The sequence below is a fragment of the Melanostigma gelatinosum genome (genome assembly GCF_949748355.1).
Source record: "Melanostigma gelatinosum genome assembly, chromosome: 23".
Taxonomy (NCBI): domain Eukaryota; kingdom Metazoa; phylum Chordata; class Actinopteri; order Perciformes; family Zoarcidae; genus Melanostigma; species Melanostigma gelatinosum.
Genome location: NC_136656.1, coordinates 4155327 through 4173863, shown reverse-complemented (window position 1 = coordinate 4173863; position 18537 = coordinate 4155327). Strand labels below are relative to the sequence as shown.

Genomic DNA, 18537 nt, shown 5'->3' with positions numbered 1-18537 from the left:
CATAATTTGCTGGTTGTATCGTCAGCGCTATTTACCCATTCTGTCTCACAGGAATCAGTGAGACGTGCCGATGGGGCAGTTCACATCCAAACGTGATGGGTTGGCCCCGGGTGAAGTTAGAGATGGTAACTTCCAACTTCCTCCAACCATTGTTGTCTCGGACACGGATTCAAGGTTTGTGATGTTTACTGCCGTGTCCATTTTCACTTCCCAAAGTCATAAAGATAGTATTTCTATGCCTGCAAAGCTTTTTCTGTCACATCACAATACTTTCTCAGCATCTAGCAGCGTCTAGTGGCCATTAAAGGGACTGCAGCTCATGACAATTACAAATGACCTTCAACATTTACTGCAATATTTGCTGTTATTTTTGTTTTATACATATATATATATATTAAACAACGCCTCTTATCCAACAGTGCATCAGAGCAGCAGGGCTCCAGGATGGAGCTGCGGCGATCTTCCGTCTACAGCACGATAGACCTGGTGCCACAGCTGGAGCATTATGCCAGCACACTGCCAAACCGCCAGTCGAGGAGCCGTCCATCTCTTGAGGTTCTCCGCAGGTCTTTTGAGGTAAGTTTTCCAGCTCACAGGCAACTTGCATCATCTAACTTAGCAGACCATTGCTGTGAATACATTTCCACTCACACCACCATTATCATCAGGCTATTTAAAAATGTTTTTCACTGTATGAAATGTATTTCTCTCAGGAGTCGGAGGCAGATATCGAGGTCCCCAATACAGACTCAGGAGGTGGCAGTGCTCCAGGCGGAGGAAATGAAGAATCACCAGCGAAGGGGAAAGGTCCTGTTAGATTTGGCTGGGTGACTGGAGTCATGGTGAGCAAACTTTGTATTTGAATGTAGGCTACATAACACTTGACAAATCTTAACAAATATTTTACTCAGCTGTTTTTATCGTACGTTCGTCACAGGTTCGTTGCATGCTGAATATTTGGGGAGTCATCCTGTTCCTCCGCCTCTCGTGGATCACATCTCAGGCCGGCATTTGTGAGTTCATTCATCCCTCCATACATTAGTCCCTTTCACTCCTCTGTTCTCTGGCTGTAACTTATATGACTTTAGTTGGTTTACCTTTACGCATTATGTTGCATGAGAATAGTGTGTGCACATTGCTGGTCGAGTTTCATCTCAGGTAAAACCCTGAAGTCGTTTTTTCAGTGGTCAGTGATGACTATAACTGATTCACCACCTCTTTCATGTACCTTACTTACAGTACTTGTTTTCCACCTTACAAAACGCTACCAACAGACACTGAACAGGTCTACCGGCCTACATACTTACTGTTTTATGGCAATTCCATGTCAGACAATATCTAAAGCTTCTATAGTTGAGGAGGTGCATGCATGTAAAGTACATCCATCTGGTCATGCAGAGGCAAAACAGTAGCAGTAACCGGCCTTTCTTTGGCAAAGATGGAGAAACATGCCATGAAACCTCAAACCTGATAGTAATGATGAATAACTTCATTTGTCTCATCTCAGTGTTGACCTGGCTTATTGTCCTGATGTCTGTGATGGTGACCTCAGTAACTGCCCTCTCCATCTCTGCCATCGCCACCAACGGGAGGGTGACCTCAGGTCAGTCACTTGCTGTGTCTGAAAGTCCGGACAAAGTCGTGCACTCGAAGAGTGCTAAGGCTTGAAAACATCGGCCATGAGGATGCTTGCAGTAATGTGTTGCTTGTATCCAGTGTATGAACATTGGTTCATGTGTTAAATGTGTGATGCACTTCTATTTTTCTCAATTAAAAGGAACTAATTGGAGCTTCAAAAATTGGAAACTTGTATTTGAACTAAAACTGATTGAATACAAAGGAACAAAATGAATATGTAAATTTATAACAATAAATTATTGATTGGTATTTTTTCCTGCCTCATTTAAAACTACTGATCTACAATAATCTGAAAACCTTGTCTCTGTGTAACATAATTTTCAGGTGGGGCGTATTTCATGATCTCCCGCTCTCTGGGCCCTGAAATTGGAGGTCCAATTGGGGTCGTGTTCTCCTTCGCCAACGCCCTGGCCTGTGCACTCAACACCGTTGGCTTTGCAGAGGTGGTCCGTGATTTAATGCAGGTAATCATGGCTCGAAAAATTGATGCGTGATAGTTCAATTTACGCTACCCTTGAGGGTTCAGATATTTGACACGGGAAGAATCCCTAATGACACAAACATGACACCTTTCTTATGTTTTCAGTTTACCATTTTAGCTCTCTAAGCTAGAAACAGCTTTCTTACTCGCCATCTTCCCTCTTTTCTTTTCTGCCATGTTTACCGAATCAACTAAGGTAAACGTTTTCATCGACTGGTAATCAGGTCAAGTTAGATGTTCAAAATTGCAGTGACATCTAGTGTTTAATCTAAGAGGTGCAGTGTGAATACAGTACAATTTATTGGAAATAATATGCTGTTGCAGTTGGACCATCAGTCGTAGTTTGGCCACCATGTATAGGATAATTTGACAACCTGAAATTAATAAATGAGTATTGTAATATGAGCATGATCCCCACAAGGTTTACCCGAACTTAAATCTATATACATTTCATGTTTGGTTTCTTGTGTTTATGTGAATGATCTGGTTGTTTGAATGTAGGAGTTTGGTGTTGTCATGGTCGATCCGATCAATGACGTGCGCATTGTGGGCGTGATCACGGTGACTGTCCTTCTGCTCGTTTCACTGGCTGGAATGGAATGGGAGTCCAAGGTGAGCACATCCTGACGCATCTCGATTTATTCACTGACTACCTTTTACTCATATGTTTTTTCTTTTTTTCTCTCCTTCTCTCTCATTTGTCTCCGTCTCCTCAGGCCCAGATTTTGTTCTTTATAGTTATCTTGGTTTCGTTTGCCAACTTCTTGGTGGGCACATTCTTACCCGCCACTCAAGAGAAACAAGCCCAGGGCATCTTTGGATACCGTAGTATGCTCAGGCTTCTCGGGACACACTGCCTTTTAATACTTCATGTCATCCTCAGTTTTAAAGTGTATATCTTTAAGTTTATCAGAGATCAGTAGAGTGTTTTTATTTCTGCTTGTCACCAGGTGATATCCTCATATCGAACCTGATGCCAGACTGGAGAAGACCCGAGGACGACTTTTTCCAGATGTTTGCCATTTTCTTCCCGTCCGCCATTGGCATCCTGTCTGGGGCCAACATCTCTGGAGACCTCAAAGTATGAAGAGAATGAATGCAGATAGTTTTCTTTACAGACACCAACAAACTATTGACCTGTTTTACGATTTCCTTTTGCAGGACCCTGCTACTGCTATCCCCAAAGGCACCCTCATGGCCATTTTCTGGACTACAATCAGCTATATCATTATCCCTGTAACTGTTGGTAAGCTACTCATTCAACATAAAATTCATTTTGAATTGCTTTGCTTCTCATTTGGTTTGATTTAATTGTCTGAACTGGTGGGGATTATCTGAGATGCTCGGTAGTTTGGGAGGAGAGACAGAAGACATGGGGCCTGAGGATTTAACACTCATATTAAGGGCAGGCGGCCGTGGCTCATGGGGTAGAGGGGCTCGTCTGGTAGGTTGGTGGTTTGATCCCTGGCTGCTATGTGTCCTGTGCCGAAGTGTCCTTGAGCAAGACACAGAACCTGTAATCGCTGCCCAGGCGCTTCAGCCCACTGCTCCTAATATGCTGGGATGGGTCAAATGCAGAGGTCAGCTTTCTTTTCTTAACTCATAATGGTGCCAATATAAAGTCCAGTTGGTGTTTAGTCTACAAAGAATCATCCAAGATGTGAACGAGCTATAAGTTATCATTGGAGTTGTGAAAAGAGGGCTTTATCTTTTTCCTTTTTTTGGCAGCCAACTCCTCTTAGATGTCAAAGTCTCCCCAAACGAAACAAAAAAGGTGTCAAGTTCTCCGTCAACATTGCATCAGGACTCTAATGTTTACATCTTCATCCTCCTCCAGGGTCATGTGTGTTGCGGGACGCCTCCGGGAACATGAGTGACTTTCTGCCCGGAAACATCACCGACGGCTGCGTGGGTCTGGGATGTAACCTGGGCTGGAACTTCACAAAGTGCATCCAGTCACAGTCTTGTGAATATGGTCTGGCCAACAACACAAAGGTATCAAGTTCACAGAATCTAAATATAATTTTAACTTTTTTTAAATCAAAAACTTTGGTTTGAGACTGGCTTTGTAAAATAAGACAGTTTTCAATCTCTGTTCACAAATAGTTATATAGAATATGATGATGTTAATCCTATTCCAACCAGGTACTGGGCCAAGTTTCAGGTTTGTCCTACCTCATCACCGCCGGGGTCTTTGCAGCCAGCTTGTCGTCTGCCCTCGGCTTCCTCGTCTCCGCCCCGAAAGTCTTTCAGGTGAGAAACCGAGCCTTTGTTCTGAATTGCAATTTTACGTACAAAAATATGCAATTCTGTCATCGAAGATAGCAATGAAGCAAAAATAATGAGCTTATATTGTCCGCCTTCTCTGCCAGTGTCTGTGCAGAGACGAGATCTACCCGTACATTGGATTCTTTGCAAAGGGTTATGGGAGAAATGAGGAGCCCCTCCGGGCCTATGTACTCTGCTACCTCATCGCCGTGGCTTTCATTCTCATTGGTGGGTGCAATCTAATACGTTATAGTTTTTTATTAATTCACATATTTGTTTATATATGCCAATAAGGTGTTTATGTTCTTGTTATAATGATTAAATATTAAAGTAAGGAGAAATTTCGTAAGTTTGATGACCTTCATCTAGCTCTGGATGTGCAATGCGTTTTTGATTTCTCCCTCCTTCATCGTTACAGCTGAGCTGAACACCATCGCAGCCTTGATCTCCAACTTCTTCCTGTGTTCCTACAGCCTCATCAACTTCAGCTGCTTTTACGCTTCAATCACCAACTCCCCCGGTGAGCTACCTGTCTGTCATGGCCTTCCAAAAAACGACCCATGGGAACTGTCCAGTGGCCGCTATGGCCGAGATTTAGGTTACGGAAACATTGCCGTCGTGGTTAAAAGAAACCAACATGCTGCAAATTCCGGTCGCAATTTGCAGCATGCAAGCTAGCGTGCACGCTTTCATCACTATTCTGACCCACAATCCTCAAGAGCAATTAAATGCATACTGCATGCAACAGTACGCACTTTGTAAGGGGCAGCAGCAGGACACACACAAAGTATAAAGAAAGAGCGGGATCTCAATCTCAGGACAGTAAAGCATAAAACACGTCTCCCTCCCTTGCACAATGAAATAAAAAGAATCGTCAACGTCTTGGACAGAGTCAGGTCATGTGAGAGGCCACCTTGCACCGCTCGAAAGTCATATTTCATATTGTCCCCCCCCCCTTTAGGTTGGAGGCCGTCGTTCCACTACTACAGTAAGTGGACAGCTTTGTTTGGAGCTGTGGTCTCTGTGGTGCTGATGATCATGTTCACCTGGTGGGCGGCGCTCACCACCTTCGGCATCATCTTCTTGCTCTTCGGATACGTCAACTACAAAAAGCCCCGTAAGTTCAAAACACACTGTATGTTCTAAAAAGCAACAGCTGCTCTCTGCTCTTCCTTAAACACCGTGTGTGTGTGTGTGTGTGTGTGTGTGTGTGTGTGTGTGTGTGTGTGTGTGTGTGTGTGTGTGTGTGTGTGTGTGTGTGTGTGTGTGTGTGTGTGTGTGTGTGTGTGTGTGTGTGTGTGTGTGTGTTTTCGGTGTCCTCAGAGGTGAACTGGGGTTCGTCAGTGCAGGCCGGTACATACAACATGGCTTTGTCGTACTCCCTTTCTTTGTCTGGTGTCGAGGATCACGTCAAGAATTTTAGGTGTGTTATGTCATGCATCAGTCATCCTCCTCTCACGTGTCAGCGTACAGTCTTCTGTGGTATTTGTCTCATCCATCTTTGAACTGGAGTCTGATCTGTGTTCCGTCAGACCACAATGCCTCGTCCTGACTGGGCCACCAAACCAGCGACCGGCACTGGTGGACTTTGTCGGCTCCTTCACCAAACACATAAGCCTCATGATCTGTGGAGACATAATCATGGTCAGTGATATATGAGAGATGACACATCTCCTTTATGTTGATCATGTTAGGTCATGTTAGCTTGTTTTTACGTCTTTCATTAGTTATTATATCATGTAAAAGACGTAATTGAACTCCCGACCCCTCTAGGAGCACGGCAGGCAGACTCGGCCGCAGGACGCCACAGATCTGTTGGTGAAGTGGATGAACAGGAGGAAGGTGCGCTCCTTTTACACTCCGTTCACTGCCGACAGCCTCAGAGTTGGAGCTCGACACTTGCTACAGGTGAAACGTCTGCTTGTGTTTAAATCCGTGGGAAACAAAGCACTTTAACTGAGTTTATCCGACTTCAAATTCGGATCACGATGACGACAAGTTCCATCATCTCATCTTCGTGGTTCTGTCTTTTTATTATTCAGACGTCTTCTCATTTGTTTTGCAGGACACGCCTTCTATTGGGTGCAAAGTATTACAAACATTTGATCATCCTGGCAATACCTGCATAATATCTTTTGTGTTTTAATCTGTATTTTTCTTTCAAGGCTTCTGGTCTCGGCAAGCTGAAGCCCAACACTCTGGTCCTGGGCTTCAAGGCAAACTGGAGGGACAGTTCACCTGAAAGCATTGAAGATTATATCAACACCATATAGTAAGTGTTAAAGTTAAATAAAGCAGTTGACTTTCTCCGTTTCTAGTGGCATTGAAAGATTACACAGCTCTCTACAGTGTGAGGAAATATTGCACTATTTGAAAATTCATTGTTGCTCAGCTAAAATCCAGCCTCTATAGCGTGCAATAAGAATAATTTTGTTATTAATTTGCATCCCCATTTCCATTTTAAAACTCCCATTTTCACTTCCTTCTCTCTTCTCTCCAGCGATACCTTTGACGCCAACTCCTGTTTGTGTATCTTGAGGATGATGGACGGGCTGGATGTCTCTGACCAGTTAGATTTTGAAGGTTTCAAATCCAGACTTCGTAATCTCTTCGTCATGTATTTCCTCTGCATGCTTTCCTACAACATAACATATTAGTACAATATTAAACAAAACAAAACAAAGACGATGATGAGGAATGTATTGCCCTTCCTCCAGTGAACCAGGGCTTTGAGCCGGATGAATCTGGTGAAACCGACGACCAGCAATCTCCTGGGAGGGAATCGGGTGAGCATGGTATTTACATGTGATTTACAATGTTATTTTTTGATATTCCAGCAGTCATTCCTATGTGATTCAAACGCAGTAATAATAAAGTACACACTCCTTCCCTTCCTCAGTTACTCATTAACTTCCTTACTGACGCGCTCCCTCGGTCGGTCACACATACCTGACGTCATCACCCTTTACATTTAGCGATGTACTCTCACGTGTCATTTTGGGCTCCAGCGGGCCGCTGTTTTTAGGGAAAGAGCCCTAAAAACCCGCTGCGCAGACAGACAAGAATGTTGCCTCACTCTTCCTCCTCTTTCTGTTACAGCGGACGACATCTCCGATGGAGGCGACAGTGAACAGAACAAGACGGTGTTTCAGAACGACCAGAGGAAGAAGACCATCGACGTCTACTGGATAGCTGACGACGGGGGTGAGATCTGACAAAGCAAGCACGGCACACGCGTCGACTTGTTGTTAATATGCGTGATCACCGATCCGCTTCTTCTCTTTGAAAGGTCTGACTCTGCTGGTTCCTTACCTGCTCACCAGGAGGAAACGCTGGCACCGCAGTAAGATCAGGGTCTTCATCGTAGGAGATGAACAAAACATGGAGGAAGGCCGCAACGAGTAGGTTTTCATGTGATGTTGGAAAAAAAGTAAAACTTTCTATCTTGTGTGTCGAATTTTGAAATAAATCACCTGTTGGTCTGCAGTCCAGTAAGGACTTTGATCTTCATTTATATTGTATCTTTTTCAAATCATTGAAATCCTATTTTTTATTTCTATTAATACGTTTTTTCATGCCGGTTGATTGCTGTAGATTGTAATCTGGTAGATTTATGGTATTTTGTGCAATCCATTGGAAGAGGACACTATCGTGTACATTGTAGATCAGAGTGTGTTTGTATGCTGAGACTTTGATTGTCGCTTCTTTTAGGATGATCGCTCTGCTGAAGAGGTTTCGCTTGGATTTTAACAACGTTACAGTCATGACGGACAGCGAGAGGCATCCAAACGCCAAAAAGTATGTCCATAAAACCCTCGCTGTCTTAACATTCACTGAAATCTGAACATTTGCACTGATACAGGAGGGGATCAGTCTGGCTGGCAGCCTCACTGTTTTGGGTTCAGCGTTATTTTAAACAATCAATTTACAATAAATGAAAGGCACCATGTGCAGTATCTTATTTGTTTTGACTCTGGCACCAAAAAGTGTTGCTTTTCAAGATGACAATCATGGATTGCTCCGCTCCCAAACAAATGCTATTGTCACGTAAAAAATGTTTAGGTTTAAAATAATACATACATTTCTGACTGCCGTTTGTAATTTCAATACATTTTATCTCTATCCTTCATCGCACGCCGACTTCTGTCCTTCTGCTCTTGCCGCCTCTCAGCCTCGGTAGGTTTGTGGACAGTGTCGCCCCCTTCAGGCTCCACGATGAACAGCAGGAAGGCGTCTCAGTCCAGGAACTGAGACAAAGCGCCCCATGGAAAATATCGGACAAAGAGTTTGAGGCCTTCAAACTTAAGGTGTGTGTGTGTACATTCAGGTCAACAAACATACTGTCGCTGTTGTCATTGGTGTCAATATACAGTATTTATGTATATATTTATACATGAATAATATACGTTTACATAATAGCTACTGTCTATTCTTTACCTTTATTTGTTCAACTTTGTTGTCCTTGTTCTCGTGTAAATTGGGAGCAATGAAGCCTGATTCTGCTCGGTGTGAATAAACTCTTCAAATGTCTCAAATGAATTTCTCCTCCTTCACAGTCTGAGAGAAAAGTGAGGCTGAATGAGCTCATCCGGAGGAATTCTCAACACGCTGCTCTCGTGCTTGTGTGAGTACACAGTTCACATGATGAGTTGAGTTATGATCAATGAGGATATCAAGACTCATTACATTTCCTGCAAATTGTGCATATTTAATACAAATGACATGTTGGGACTTTGCTCCTCTGACTTCTAATTAGTCAGTATTTATGATATTGGTAGATATTTTGGAGATGCTCCCCATTTGTTTTGGAGGAAAATTATTGAAAAAAATAAGTTACAATTTAGCATTTATAAGCACTACATTAACATGTAACATTAAAGGTTTTATAGAACACTATAATGCAGCTGCGAGCAGATATAAGGACAGCATTTGTTACATGGAAGACATATTTTACATGTATAAACAAGTATGTGTGCTAACAACTACATTATAGTGTGTTATAAACATTTACTAAATGCTGAATAGGGTTAAACGCTTGTATTTGTTTTGTTTATTTCATCTAACCTTTATTCAGCTCGAATAATCCCATTAAGATTTTGAATCTCTGTGACGAGGGGTAAAAGTGTCACCTCATGAATACACGGACGAACAGCAAATAGTCAAAAGCAAGAACATTCAGTGCTCAGATGATGCTCAGAGCACTGATTTGCCTTTTGCAACATTTTCAACACATAAGAGTCTTCATTCTTGTGCAGTGTTGTTATGCTCATGTAAATGTGATGGTTCTTTCCTCAGGAGCCTTCCTGTGCCACACAGAGACTGCACCAGTGCTCTGTACATGGCCTGGCTGGATACTCTGACCTGTGGCCTCCACTGCCCCGCGGTGTTGATACGAGGAAACCAGCAGAACGTGCTCACTTTCTACTGCCAATGAATCCGGATTTAAAGGGATGGACACTAAATTAAGTCACACAAACTTAATAAGTAAGAAACAAAAAAATATACGCGCAATTGGTACCAGCGGAGGGTTAAAATTAAACCTCTATAATATCTGAACATAAAGAAAATGTGTAGAGTGCAAGAGCTCTTATAGGCAATGATGGAAGATAACACCAATGCAGATACTTGCATCCAAGATTATCTTCAGGATGTCGATGCCATCATAGTCGGCCACACTTGGCTACAGCTGCCAGTGAAAGCAAAGGGAGAGGAAGAGTGGAGGACCCCTGTGATGCTTACAGGCAAGAGCCACAACCTGGAACAGAAACGACACAAGACGCACCCAGACCCAAAGAGAAATTCTTTGAACTAGTAGTCTGAGATCAGATACAGACTGATTGTGTCATGTATTACAGCCTTAGAAGTATCTGCATTTGGTATCTCTAGCCGTTTATCAAGGTTTTTCCTTTAATTTGTCACTCGTCTTTGTATATATAGATGCTGTATATAGTGTTTCTGTTCATACAATTTAAAAACTAATGACATGAAGTGAAGGTCTACGAAAATTTAAAGAAATACATAAATTATTGAAAGAAACTCAGAAGAAGGAATGGACACTCTTATAGGATGTTTCCATAAATAACTCCCTTTTTACTATATTATAAAGTATATATAAATGTAATATTTGAAAAAATAGAACTATCCTCGTAGCCTGGATGAACAGTTCATTGAATGGTATTGTCGTTATCTTTGGTAGAACCCTGGTCGTACAGTTTCCAAGTGCTGTTAGAGTTTGAATAGGTGTCCCACAGGGGTCTGTTCTTGGTCCTCTTTGTTTTGAGAAATGAGCTTCTCAAAGCTTCCTTGTTTCTGTAAGAGAAGTGCTATTTACAAAGCAAAGAGATGATTATAATTGCTATATAATAGCTCTATAAGTATAATAAGTAAAGTAGTATATGAAATCATTTATTTCAATTAGTGCACATTAAAATGGAAAGTATAGTATCCATGACGTGTGCACTGCAATGTTTCAATGCATCATGTGCACATTTTCGTGTAATAGGACACCTGTCAGTCATGATGCAAGACGATGACTCAAAAAAATGCCCCAAATCGCAGTTGAACGTAAGCCAGTGAATGTCTACGATATAGGAGTATCGTTGAATAAAATGTCTGATGATTTCATACACAGAAATGATCTGTTAGTTCAGAATATTCAGTTTCATTCAATATTCTCAGACGTTCCTTCCATAAGGTCAACGTTCCATTAAATTGTTAAATTATTTGTATTATTTATGAGACTATTGAATGCAAATTTGAGCCTTAAGGCCCTTTTCCCAGCAGCCATGTTGACATGTGCCAGCAGGGTGAACAGATGTAACTGATTGTGTCACCGTCATTCCAGTGAGCCAGCACACTACCAGGGCTCAGGCCTCCCTGAATGCACCACCTGTGTTTACCCTTTGACGACATGTCAAAGTGGCTGCTGTGAAAAGGGCCAATTGAATGAAACTGAAGAATATGAATTTGAAGAATGAGCATTTTGAATGATAGCAAGACTTTCATCACGTTTGGAAGTTTGTATTTTAAATGTTATCTTATTATGTGTGTGGATATTAAACAAAGATCATGTACAGCATTTATTGCAATTTAACTGGGAGAGATGTAACATGAATGTAACTTGGGTAATAAATAACACAATAATATAACTTCGTCAACACAGTTACTGAGCCATTTAAATGCATGACACTTGATAATTGTTGTTTATTTGTGCGGACCAGACTTCAACTCTTGATGTTACTGAGGAAAAATCTTTTGGATTGAACTTGATCTCTGGCCAATGACTTATTCATGTCTTTAAAATAAAAAAAACATTTAAAAGTGAATGGACTGCAGGTTGACTTAAAGTTTATATTGCAATAATTTGGGTAATTTTGAAAATGAGTTTTGCAATTGAATGTTTGCATTTTTAAATCGTTATCCTGTTTCTAAACCTTGCATGCTTATAAAATAATCGAATAGATTAAGATAAGAATTATCTTGCTTGGAACTAAGAGGCCAAAGCGTGTATGATCATGAGCGTTTAACTTATGGGGAAGCGGTTTAGTTTTTTTATAAGAGCCATGCAGCGTCTAAATAGAGCACAGCTATGAATTCATGAGTGGTCTTGATCTTGTTTTTTTTCAAGTTTAGTCGTCAGGTTTTATCAAATATAAAAAAAACATACAAATGGTGAAACATGTACGCAGCCCTCTGTCAGCATCAGGAGATGAATACCATACACTGTGTGATGTCCACCGGGATGCAAAACCATAAACAAAAAGCCACCAGACGAGTATGTCCATGGTAGTGTGATTCAGATAAGAGAAGGAGGGGGGGGGGGGGGGGGGGAAGACGAGGACTCTCTGTGTTCACTGCAAACCACAGCGTGCACTAATTTGCCTTTTGCAACATCACGTGCGTCTTCATTCGTCACGTAAGAGTCTTCATTCTTGTCGTGCAGTGTTGTTATGCTCATGTAAATGTGATGTTTTTTCCCCATGAAAAACAGGTCAGGTATCAGGTCAGTGGTCCTTCTGCCCGGGTCGCCTCTACGAGTACCACTTTGTTAAAGAGAGCTCTGTAGACTTGTATACATGGCTCTCTATCAAAGGATTCAATATTAAGCCTAAAGTGGAAAAAAAACTAGAAACACATCTAAATTCTTTGCTTGTTTCCTGCTGCACACACACAAAGTCACGTGCCATCTGGAACTATAGGACTTGGGGAAATGATATTGCCACACTTACAATATTAGGAGCTCAAAAAGAGACAGAACATGGTAAAAAAAAGAAAGAAATTGAATTGTCGGCAAAACAATATTTGTGTATTTCCAGAACAGTTTACATAAATGTAAAGTTTACTCCTCGTGAGAATATTTCTTTGGAATGACGCCGTTCTTTCTGCATGTTGGACGGTCAACAGGGAAGTGTGTGTTCCTCTTTGTTTACCTGTTACATCATGGAAATGACTTGTCATCAATGGATCCTTTCTCCTCCCCGATGGACGTCTCCGACTTCTGTATTTCAATATTCAAATGTTTGCATTCAGGCGGCTAAAAGAGAGCACCTGCCTGGTTGATGTGAGTCTTCATCAGTACGTGAGGAGAGACACCAGCGTGAAGCGTCGAAGAGGAAGACTCACAAGATGTAAGTTACCATTATTTTCTGTCATTTTAATCTCGTGTTTATTGTGCAGAGGTGGACAGTGCAACATTGTCTTTCTTCAGTTTATATTTCACGTAATCTAACATCAAATCAGAATGACACTTTGACTTTTTTTATTTGCCTTACAAAACAAATCTTCTTATTTCTAACAAGGTTTAAATTCACAATTGATCGTATTTGAATCTTAATTTCACTCAATGTTTCGTTTTGTTTTTGTACAAAGTTTGGACACAATGAGTAAAAAACTGAATAATTCAGCATGCAGCTTTCTCTGCAGACAATACTCAGGGCTAAAATAACAGCTGTTACTTTCTCTGCTTGTTTCTGGTGAAGCAATGTTACAGCTTTATGTTGTTGTATTAGTGAATACTAATGAGCAGCATATCTTACTCCTCCTATGACACTAAATATAACTTGCAGTCGGGTTTGTTCACTCATAACACAGAAACTTGACCAGACTTTATGTTATGATTCATAACGACAGCACAACTGTAATTGCAACTTTGCAGTAAAATACGTCATTTTCTACCTGTTACAAATGGTGGACACAATAACAGGAACACCTGAATATGAAATGCAATCAATTAGAATAAATGCTGACAGTACAATGTGTCGTGTTTCATGACATTGAGTCAGAAGTCCGTTGATTTGACTGATACGTTGTCATGACGACAGCATCTCACAAGGCGTTCCTCTTGTTCCTTGTATCACCTGTACATTGAAGAAAATGACAATAATTCTGATGATAGAAGCAAACACCAGAACATCACAAGCTCACACACAAACATTCATTTTAGTTTGTTGTATTATCTGTAAACTATTCAAATAAGTGACCTGGGATAATAAACAGAAGAACATTCGTGCATGCATATTGTTAGTTCTGTTTTGACTACAGTTTGCATATTTCCTTCCATTCCTCTTCCTGATCAGACTGAACTTTGTACACTGGAGGGAGTGGTCGTGTGTTTTTATTATAAGTGAACAAACAGATGGAGACAAGCTGTTGAAATAATTGTGTTTGTTGTTCACTGCACACTAAAACATCAGTTTCATCTAACAGAGCCAACATGCAGTGGAGTCTGTTTGTGCTCATTCTGATGGGTAAGTGGATCATCTGCTGCTGTTTTCATTCATTTGAGCTCGAATCACTTCAGCTCAAAACAATTGTACGTCTCACACTGCTTAAGTGCACTCAGAGCCCCATTTTAAATGAAGGGGCATGATGTCATTTTATAACATTCTTGCTGTTCTCTCACCTCCAGTACTGAACACATTTATTATCTCTGTTATCAGGTCCGTGTTCCTTCTGTCTGTGTCGCCTCTACGAGTACCACTATGTTGAGGAGCGCAAGAGCTGGGACGAAGCCCGGAAGTATTGCAGAGATCAGTACACTGACCTGGCCAAAGTGTTTAACATGACAGATATGAACAGACTCAATGAAAGGAAGAAAGTTGAAGCCTGGATTGGACTGCGCAACCAAAGCAATGTCAACAGGACGTGGTTCTGGTCTCTGCCAGGGGTGGAGTTCAATGATAGTGAGACAGAATGGGCTGATGGGGAGCCGACTGATACGACCAGCAATCATGAGAACTGTGTGTTTCTGCGTAATCACGGATGGATCGATTCCATGTGTTCAAAACGATATCACGTTATCTGCTACAATGGTGAGAATATGTGGCTAATAATGTTATGTGTCTACAGAACATCAACCTGTCTAACAATAGTTTTACATCTGGACATATACTTCATCTTTTTTTTGGAGGTACGGGGATAAAACAAATATCCACAAATGAATCCTTATCACGTATAGACGACTTTTATATTTATTATGTTCTACAAGAAATGATGTGATCCACCTTATTATCCCAAACACTTTCATCTAAATATGTGAACCTACAGTGAAATCATGTTAATCTATCTCACATGTTTATTTCATATGTTTAAAGGGAGAATATAGGATTTTATGAGAGGAAATAACGAAAGAAAATGTGTATTCCTTAAGTTTTTCTGTTCATTCCACAGAAACAAATGAAAACAAATTCCATTTGATTGAAGGAAAGAAGACATGGCTCGAGGCTCAGAGCTACTGCAGAGAACGTCACACTGACCTGGTCAGTGGACCCACACAGTTAGCGCAGTTAAATTACGAAGAATTCAACACTGAGATTGAGATTGAGCTTGAGCCCGTTTGGATCGGCCTGTTCAGAGACACCTGGAGGTGGTCAGATGAGAGTAGTTCCTCTTTCAGGTCCTGGGATCCGGAGAAATTTAAAGATGAAGACGGCAAGAGATGTGCTATGACTGTGTCAAATGGAAAATGGAGCTCCGATAAATGCAGTAACACAAAACCCTTCTTCTGCTATGACGGTGAGTACTTATTTGCTACATGTACACGAGCTCCATCTGCTTTTTCATGTTAATCCTGTTCATGTTAGAGACTTTGTTATGACGCTGCTAGCTCTAAAGTATAATGTCACTCAGAGGTCCACTGTGTAGGGTTTTGGCTTCATCTAGTGGTGAAGTTGCAGATTGCAGCCAGTTGAATCAAGACCAACAGAGGTTTCCCGTGTTTTTGTTTTCACAACAACGGTGTCCCCTCTGTGTTTACCGACCACGGTCAGGTACTCAAAGCAGGTTGGTTTGTCCTTGACAAATGACAAAATTTGATACAAAATCAAATACAATACTTCTCTCTTTGCATCCTGAAAGAGAGAAGACAGCAACCAGGACTGTCCTGGTTGCTGTCTTCTCTCTTTCAGGATGTTGATCAGCAGCTAATGAGCCCCAGCTGAGCCTGATATGCTGATGGCTATAAAGCCACCTCTGAACAAGGACGGGGCCTCTTCTCTGCTGCCTCTTCCTTGGCTGACACGGCTGCCGATTCGTTTTGATGGATGGATGGATGGATGGATGGATGGATTGGTTGTTAGTTTAGTTTGTATTCTTTAAATAAATGTCTCTTTATTACTTTCATCACTCGTCTTGTCTCCCTTATGTTGCAGCTGAGCCGGGTTGTAACACTACCATGGCAGATGAAGTGATCCTGATCAATGAGAGCAAGACCTGGGAGCAGGCCTTGACCTACTGCAGAGAGAACCACCATGAACTGGTCTCCATCACTAACCGTCAACAGCAGAGATGTGCCGAAGAGGTTGCCAAGCAGGCCACCAGTACCCACGTCTGGACGGGACTGCGCTACACCTGCACTCTGGGTTTCTGGTTCTGGATCACTGACGAAGCCGTCAAGTACGACAACTGGGAACCTAATGGTGACATGGATGAAGGTGACATGGATGAATGTCACATGTCCGGAGCCATGAAAAAAAGTGGAGACTACAAGTGGTCCAAAAAGGATGCGTCCATGAAGTTTAATTTCATCTGCACTAGAGAATAAAACCCAATACTGGTGACGGGCCTTCTATAGATTTACTCAGGTTGTTTGCAGTGGTGTGACGTTTATGTATCTTTATCCTCTGGGTTTATGGAATTGCATTCTGGGAAACGTAGGAATCACAATCTAAGGGGTAGAGACGTGAAATTACAGACTGTCCGACTTTATATTGGGGAAGTGGCTACATGTCGTTTTTATTACAAAGTTCACAAGAGAACTAAGAATGTGACCCTGTAGCAGGTTCTTCTGTCTCCTTATTCTGATCCAGGAACACCTGAATCATCACTTATTATTTTATCATGTTGTATTGTCTTTCTCTTAAAATATCGATTGTTTATTCATCTTTTGAGGGTTGCATTGTGTGGTTGGAATGGGAGTAAATACAACAATTTACATGCTGGTTTGATTTTGCTTCCACATATTCAAAATGGAAGATTTTGCCTTCTTTAGTATCACGTTATGTTGAATAGCTGGTTGTGGTTTTATGCTGTCATCATGTAAAATCTTCATATTTGATGATCACATTTATGGAGTTCTATGTAAACGGATGATTGCTTTCTGTGAGGATTAATAAACTGTTAAATCATAGAGCGGTCTTCTCTTTTTTCTGCCTGTTTTACACCAAACTATTCTTTCCTTTAACCTGTTCAACATAACCAAACTATCCAACTGTCACATCATGAACCTGGTTTATTGAACATTGATTTGTAAGGCACAGACAAATGATTTCATCCATCCAAGTCAGAAAACACTCCTATGGTTCATCCTAGAAGACGGTTAAAAATGACATATTTAGGGTCTCAGATTCTAATTTACACTCGTGTAGATGTTGCTTCTTTTGGTTAATTTTTTATATTTCTCCAGGAATGAGCCAGCAGACACTGGATGTTCAGATGAACAAACGTAAATGCTTTTAAGTGCATGTGTTAGTAAATGAAATATATGTAGTTCAATAACTTTATTATGCGGTCCACCTCCCCTCTGCTCCCAGTCTAACTTGCTTTGAAGACTTGGACGTGCTTTACATGCTGTACTGGATTCTTCCAGCAGATGGCAGCAGACTTTGATTATTGCGTCCAGGGTGAGTCCAGTTATGCTGCAATTAATATTGTTATTTTGTCTTCACGGTTTTGTTTTCTCATGTTCTTCCGGGGTGGACTGCTAATATAAAATGGTTACTTTACTTCGATAATATTTCTGACATGTTAGTGTGATGGTTGGTGCACAGTGGGGAGGTGAACAGAACTGTTTGTATGCAGCACAGCTACAGAGTGGCCTGAGAGTGTGTTGATCTCGCTCTGTAGACTTGTACACGTGGCTCTCTGTCAAAGAGTGAATCAAGTATTAAGCCTCAAGTGGGAAAAACGAAGACAGGCGACATTAGTGATGAAGGACGGGGTTATTCCCTGGAAGTAATTTCCAGAAGTGGTGTCTACGATACAGCCCCATACTAGTTCATGTGTAGCATTTAGGGCAGGGGTCTCTAACTGGCGGACCGCGGTCCGGATCCAGACCCAGACGCAGTTGCATCCGGACCCAGGACCTAAAATCGATATTTCGGAATCACACATATATTAGGCAGCGAGTTTGTACTTTGACCGGTAGGGTTGCACGGTGTATCGATACTAAAATGGTACCGCGGTAGCTGTACGTTAAAAACGATACGATTTTGCATATTTTTAGTGTTGATACTTTGTTAAAATAGATCAGAGAGTACTCGCTGCTCCGCTCCCTGTCATGCTGCCTGCAGGCATGCAAGGGGGCGGGGCTGCCCAGCGCGCTCACAGCAACAGGCAGCGCGCGCACTCACAGCGAGCGATCACAGCGGAGACATGCAGGAGCTTTTACCGACTGTCCTCGGGTTGTTGGAAAACAAGATGCCAGAAGTATCATCTGGAAGTACTTTGGCTATATTGCAGACAGTGAAGGAAAGCCCACTGACCTACAGAGACCCGTCTGTGAAACGTGTTTCAGAGCCACAGACAAAGTGAAGCAACACGTCTAACAGGCAAAGCACCTTTCAGACAGACACCCCGAACTTTTTCAAAGAGTTCAAAGAACGACGGGTAAGCAAATGTGATTATAAACATGAACACCTCCAAGCTCACCTATA

At 41.6% G+C, this 18537-nt stretch overlaps 2 protein-coding genes across 2 annotated transcripts; both read left to right on the top strand.

Moving 5' to 3' along the window:
* Window positions 1–70: 70 nt before the first annotated feature.
* Window positions 71–9821, top strand: LOC306796780 (solute carrier family 12 member 3-like; the record flags this gene model as incomplete). Its single annotated transcript, XM_079295848.1, has 27 exons — window positions 71–174; window positions 420–576; window positions 714–842; window positions 938–1013; window positions 1508–1603; window positions 1963–2102; window positions 2621–2731; window positions 2836–2947; window positions 3070–3200; window positions 3281–3365; window positions 3957–4114; window positions 4265–4372; window positions 4492–4615; window positions 4806–4907; window positions 5349–5504; window positions 5711–5810; window positions 5920–6031; window positions 6161–6295; window positions 6553–6659; window positions 6888–6970; window positions 7105–7173; window positions 7487–7591; window positions 7677–7788; window positions 8099–8185; window positions 8559–8694; window positions 8944–9011; window positions 9683–9821. The coding sequence occupies 27 exons, from the start codon at window positions 71–73 to the stop codon at window positions 9819–9821; spliced, it is 3042 nt and encodes a 1013-aa protein (XP_079151974.1).
* Window positions 9822–12958: 3137 nt separating this feature from the next.
* Window positions 12959–16996, top strand: LOC306796571 (C-type mannose receptor 2-like). The gene is made up of 5 exons (XM_079295576.1): window positions 12959–13014; window positions 14093–14133; window positions 14326–14697; window positions 15056–15400; window positions 16036–16996. The coding sequence occupies exons 2-5, from the start codon at window positions 14100–14102 to the stop codon at window positions 16425–16427; spliced, it is 1143 nt and encodes a 380-aa protein (XP_079151702.1). The 5' UTR covers window positions 12959–13014; window positions 14093–14099; the 3' UTR covers window positions 16428–16996.
* The last annotated feature ends 1541 nt before the right edge of the window (window positions 16997–18537 follow it).

Coding starts and splice junctions, on each gene's coding strand:
- LOC306796571 (XM_079295576.1), top strand. CDS start 14,100: ATGCAGTGGAGTCTGTTTGTGCTCATTCTGATGG. Junction 14,134..14,325: donor GTTTGTGCTCATTCTGATGG/GTAAGTGGATCA, acceptor CTCTGTTATCAG/GTCCGTGTTCCTTCTGTCTG. Junction 15,401..16,035: donor ACCCTTCTTCTGCTATGACG/GTGAGTACTTAT, acceptor CTTATGTTGCAG/CTGAGCCGGGTTGTAACACT.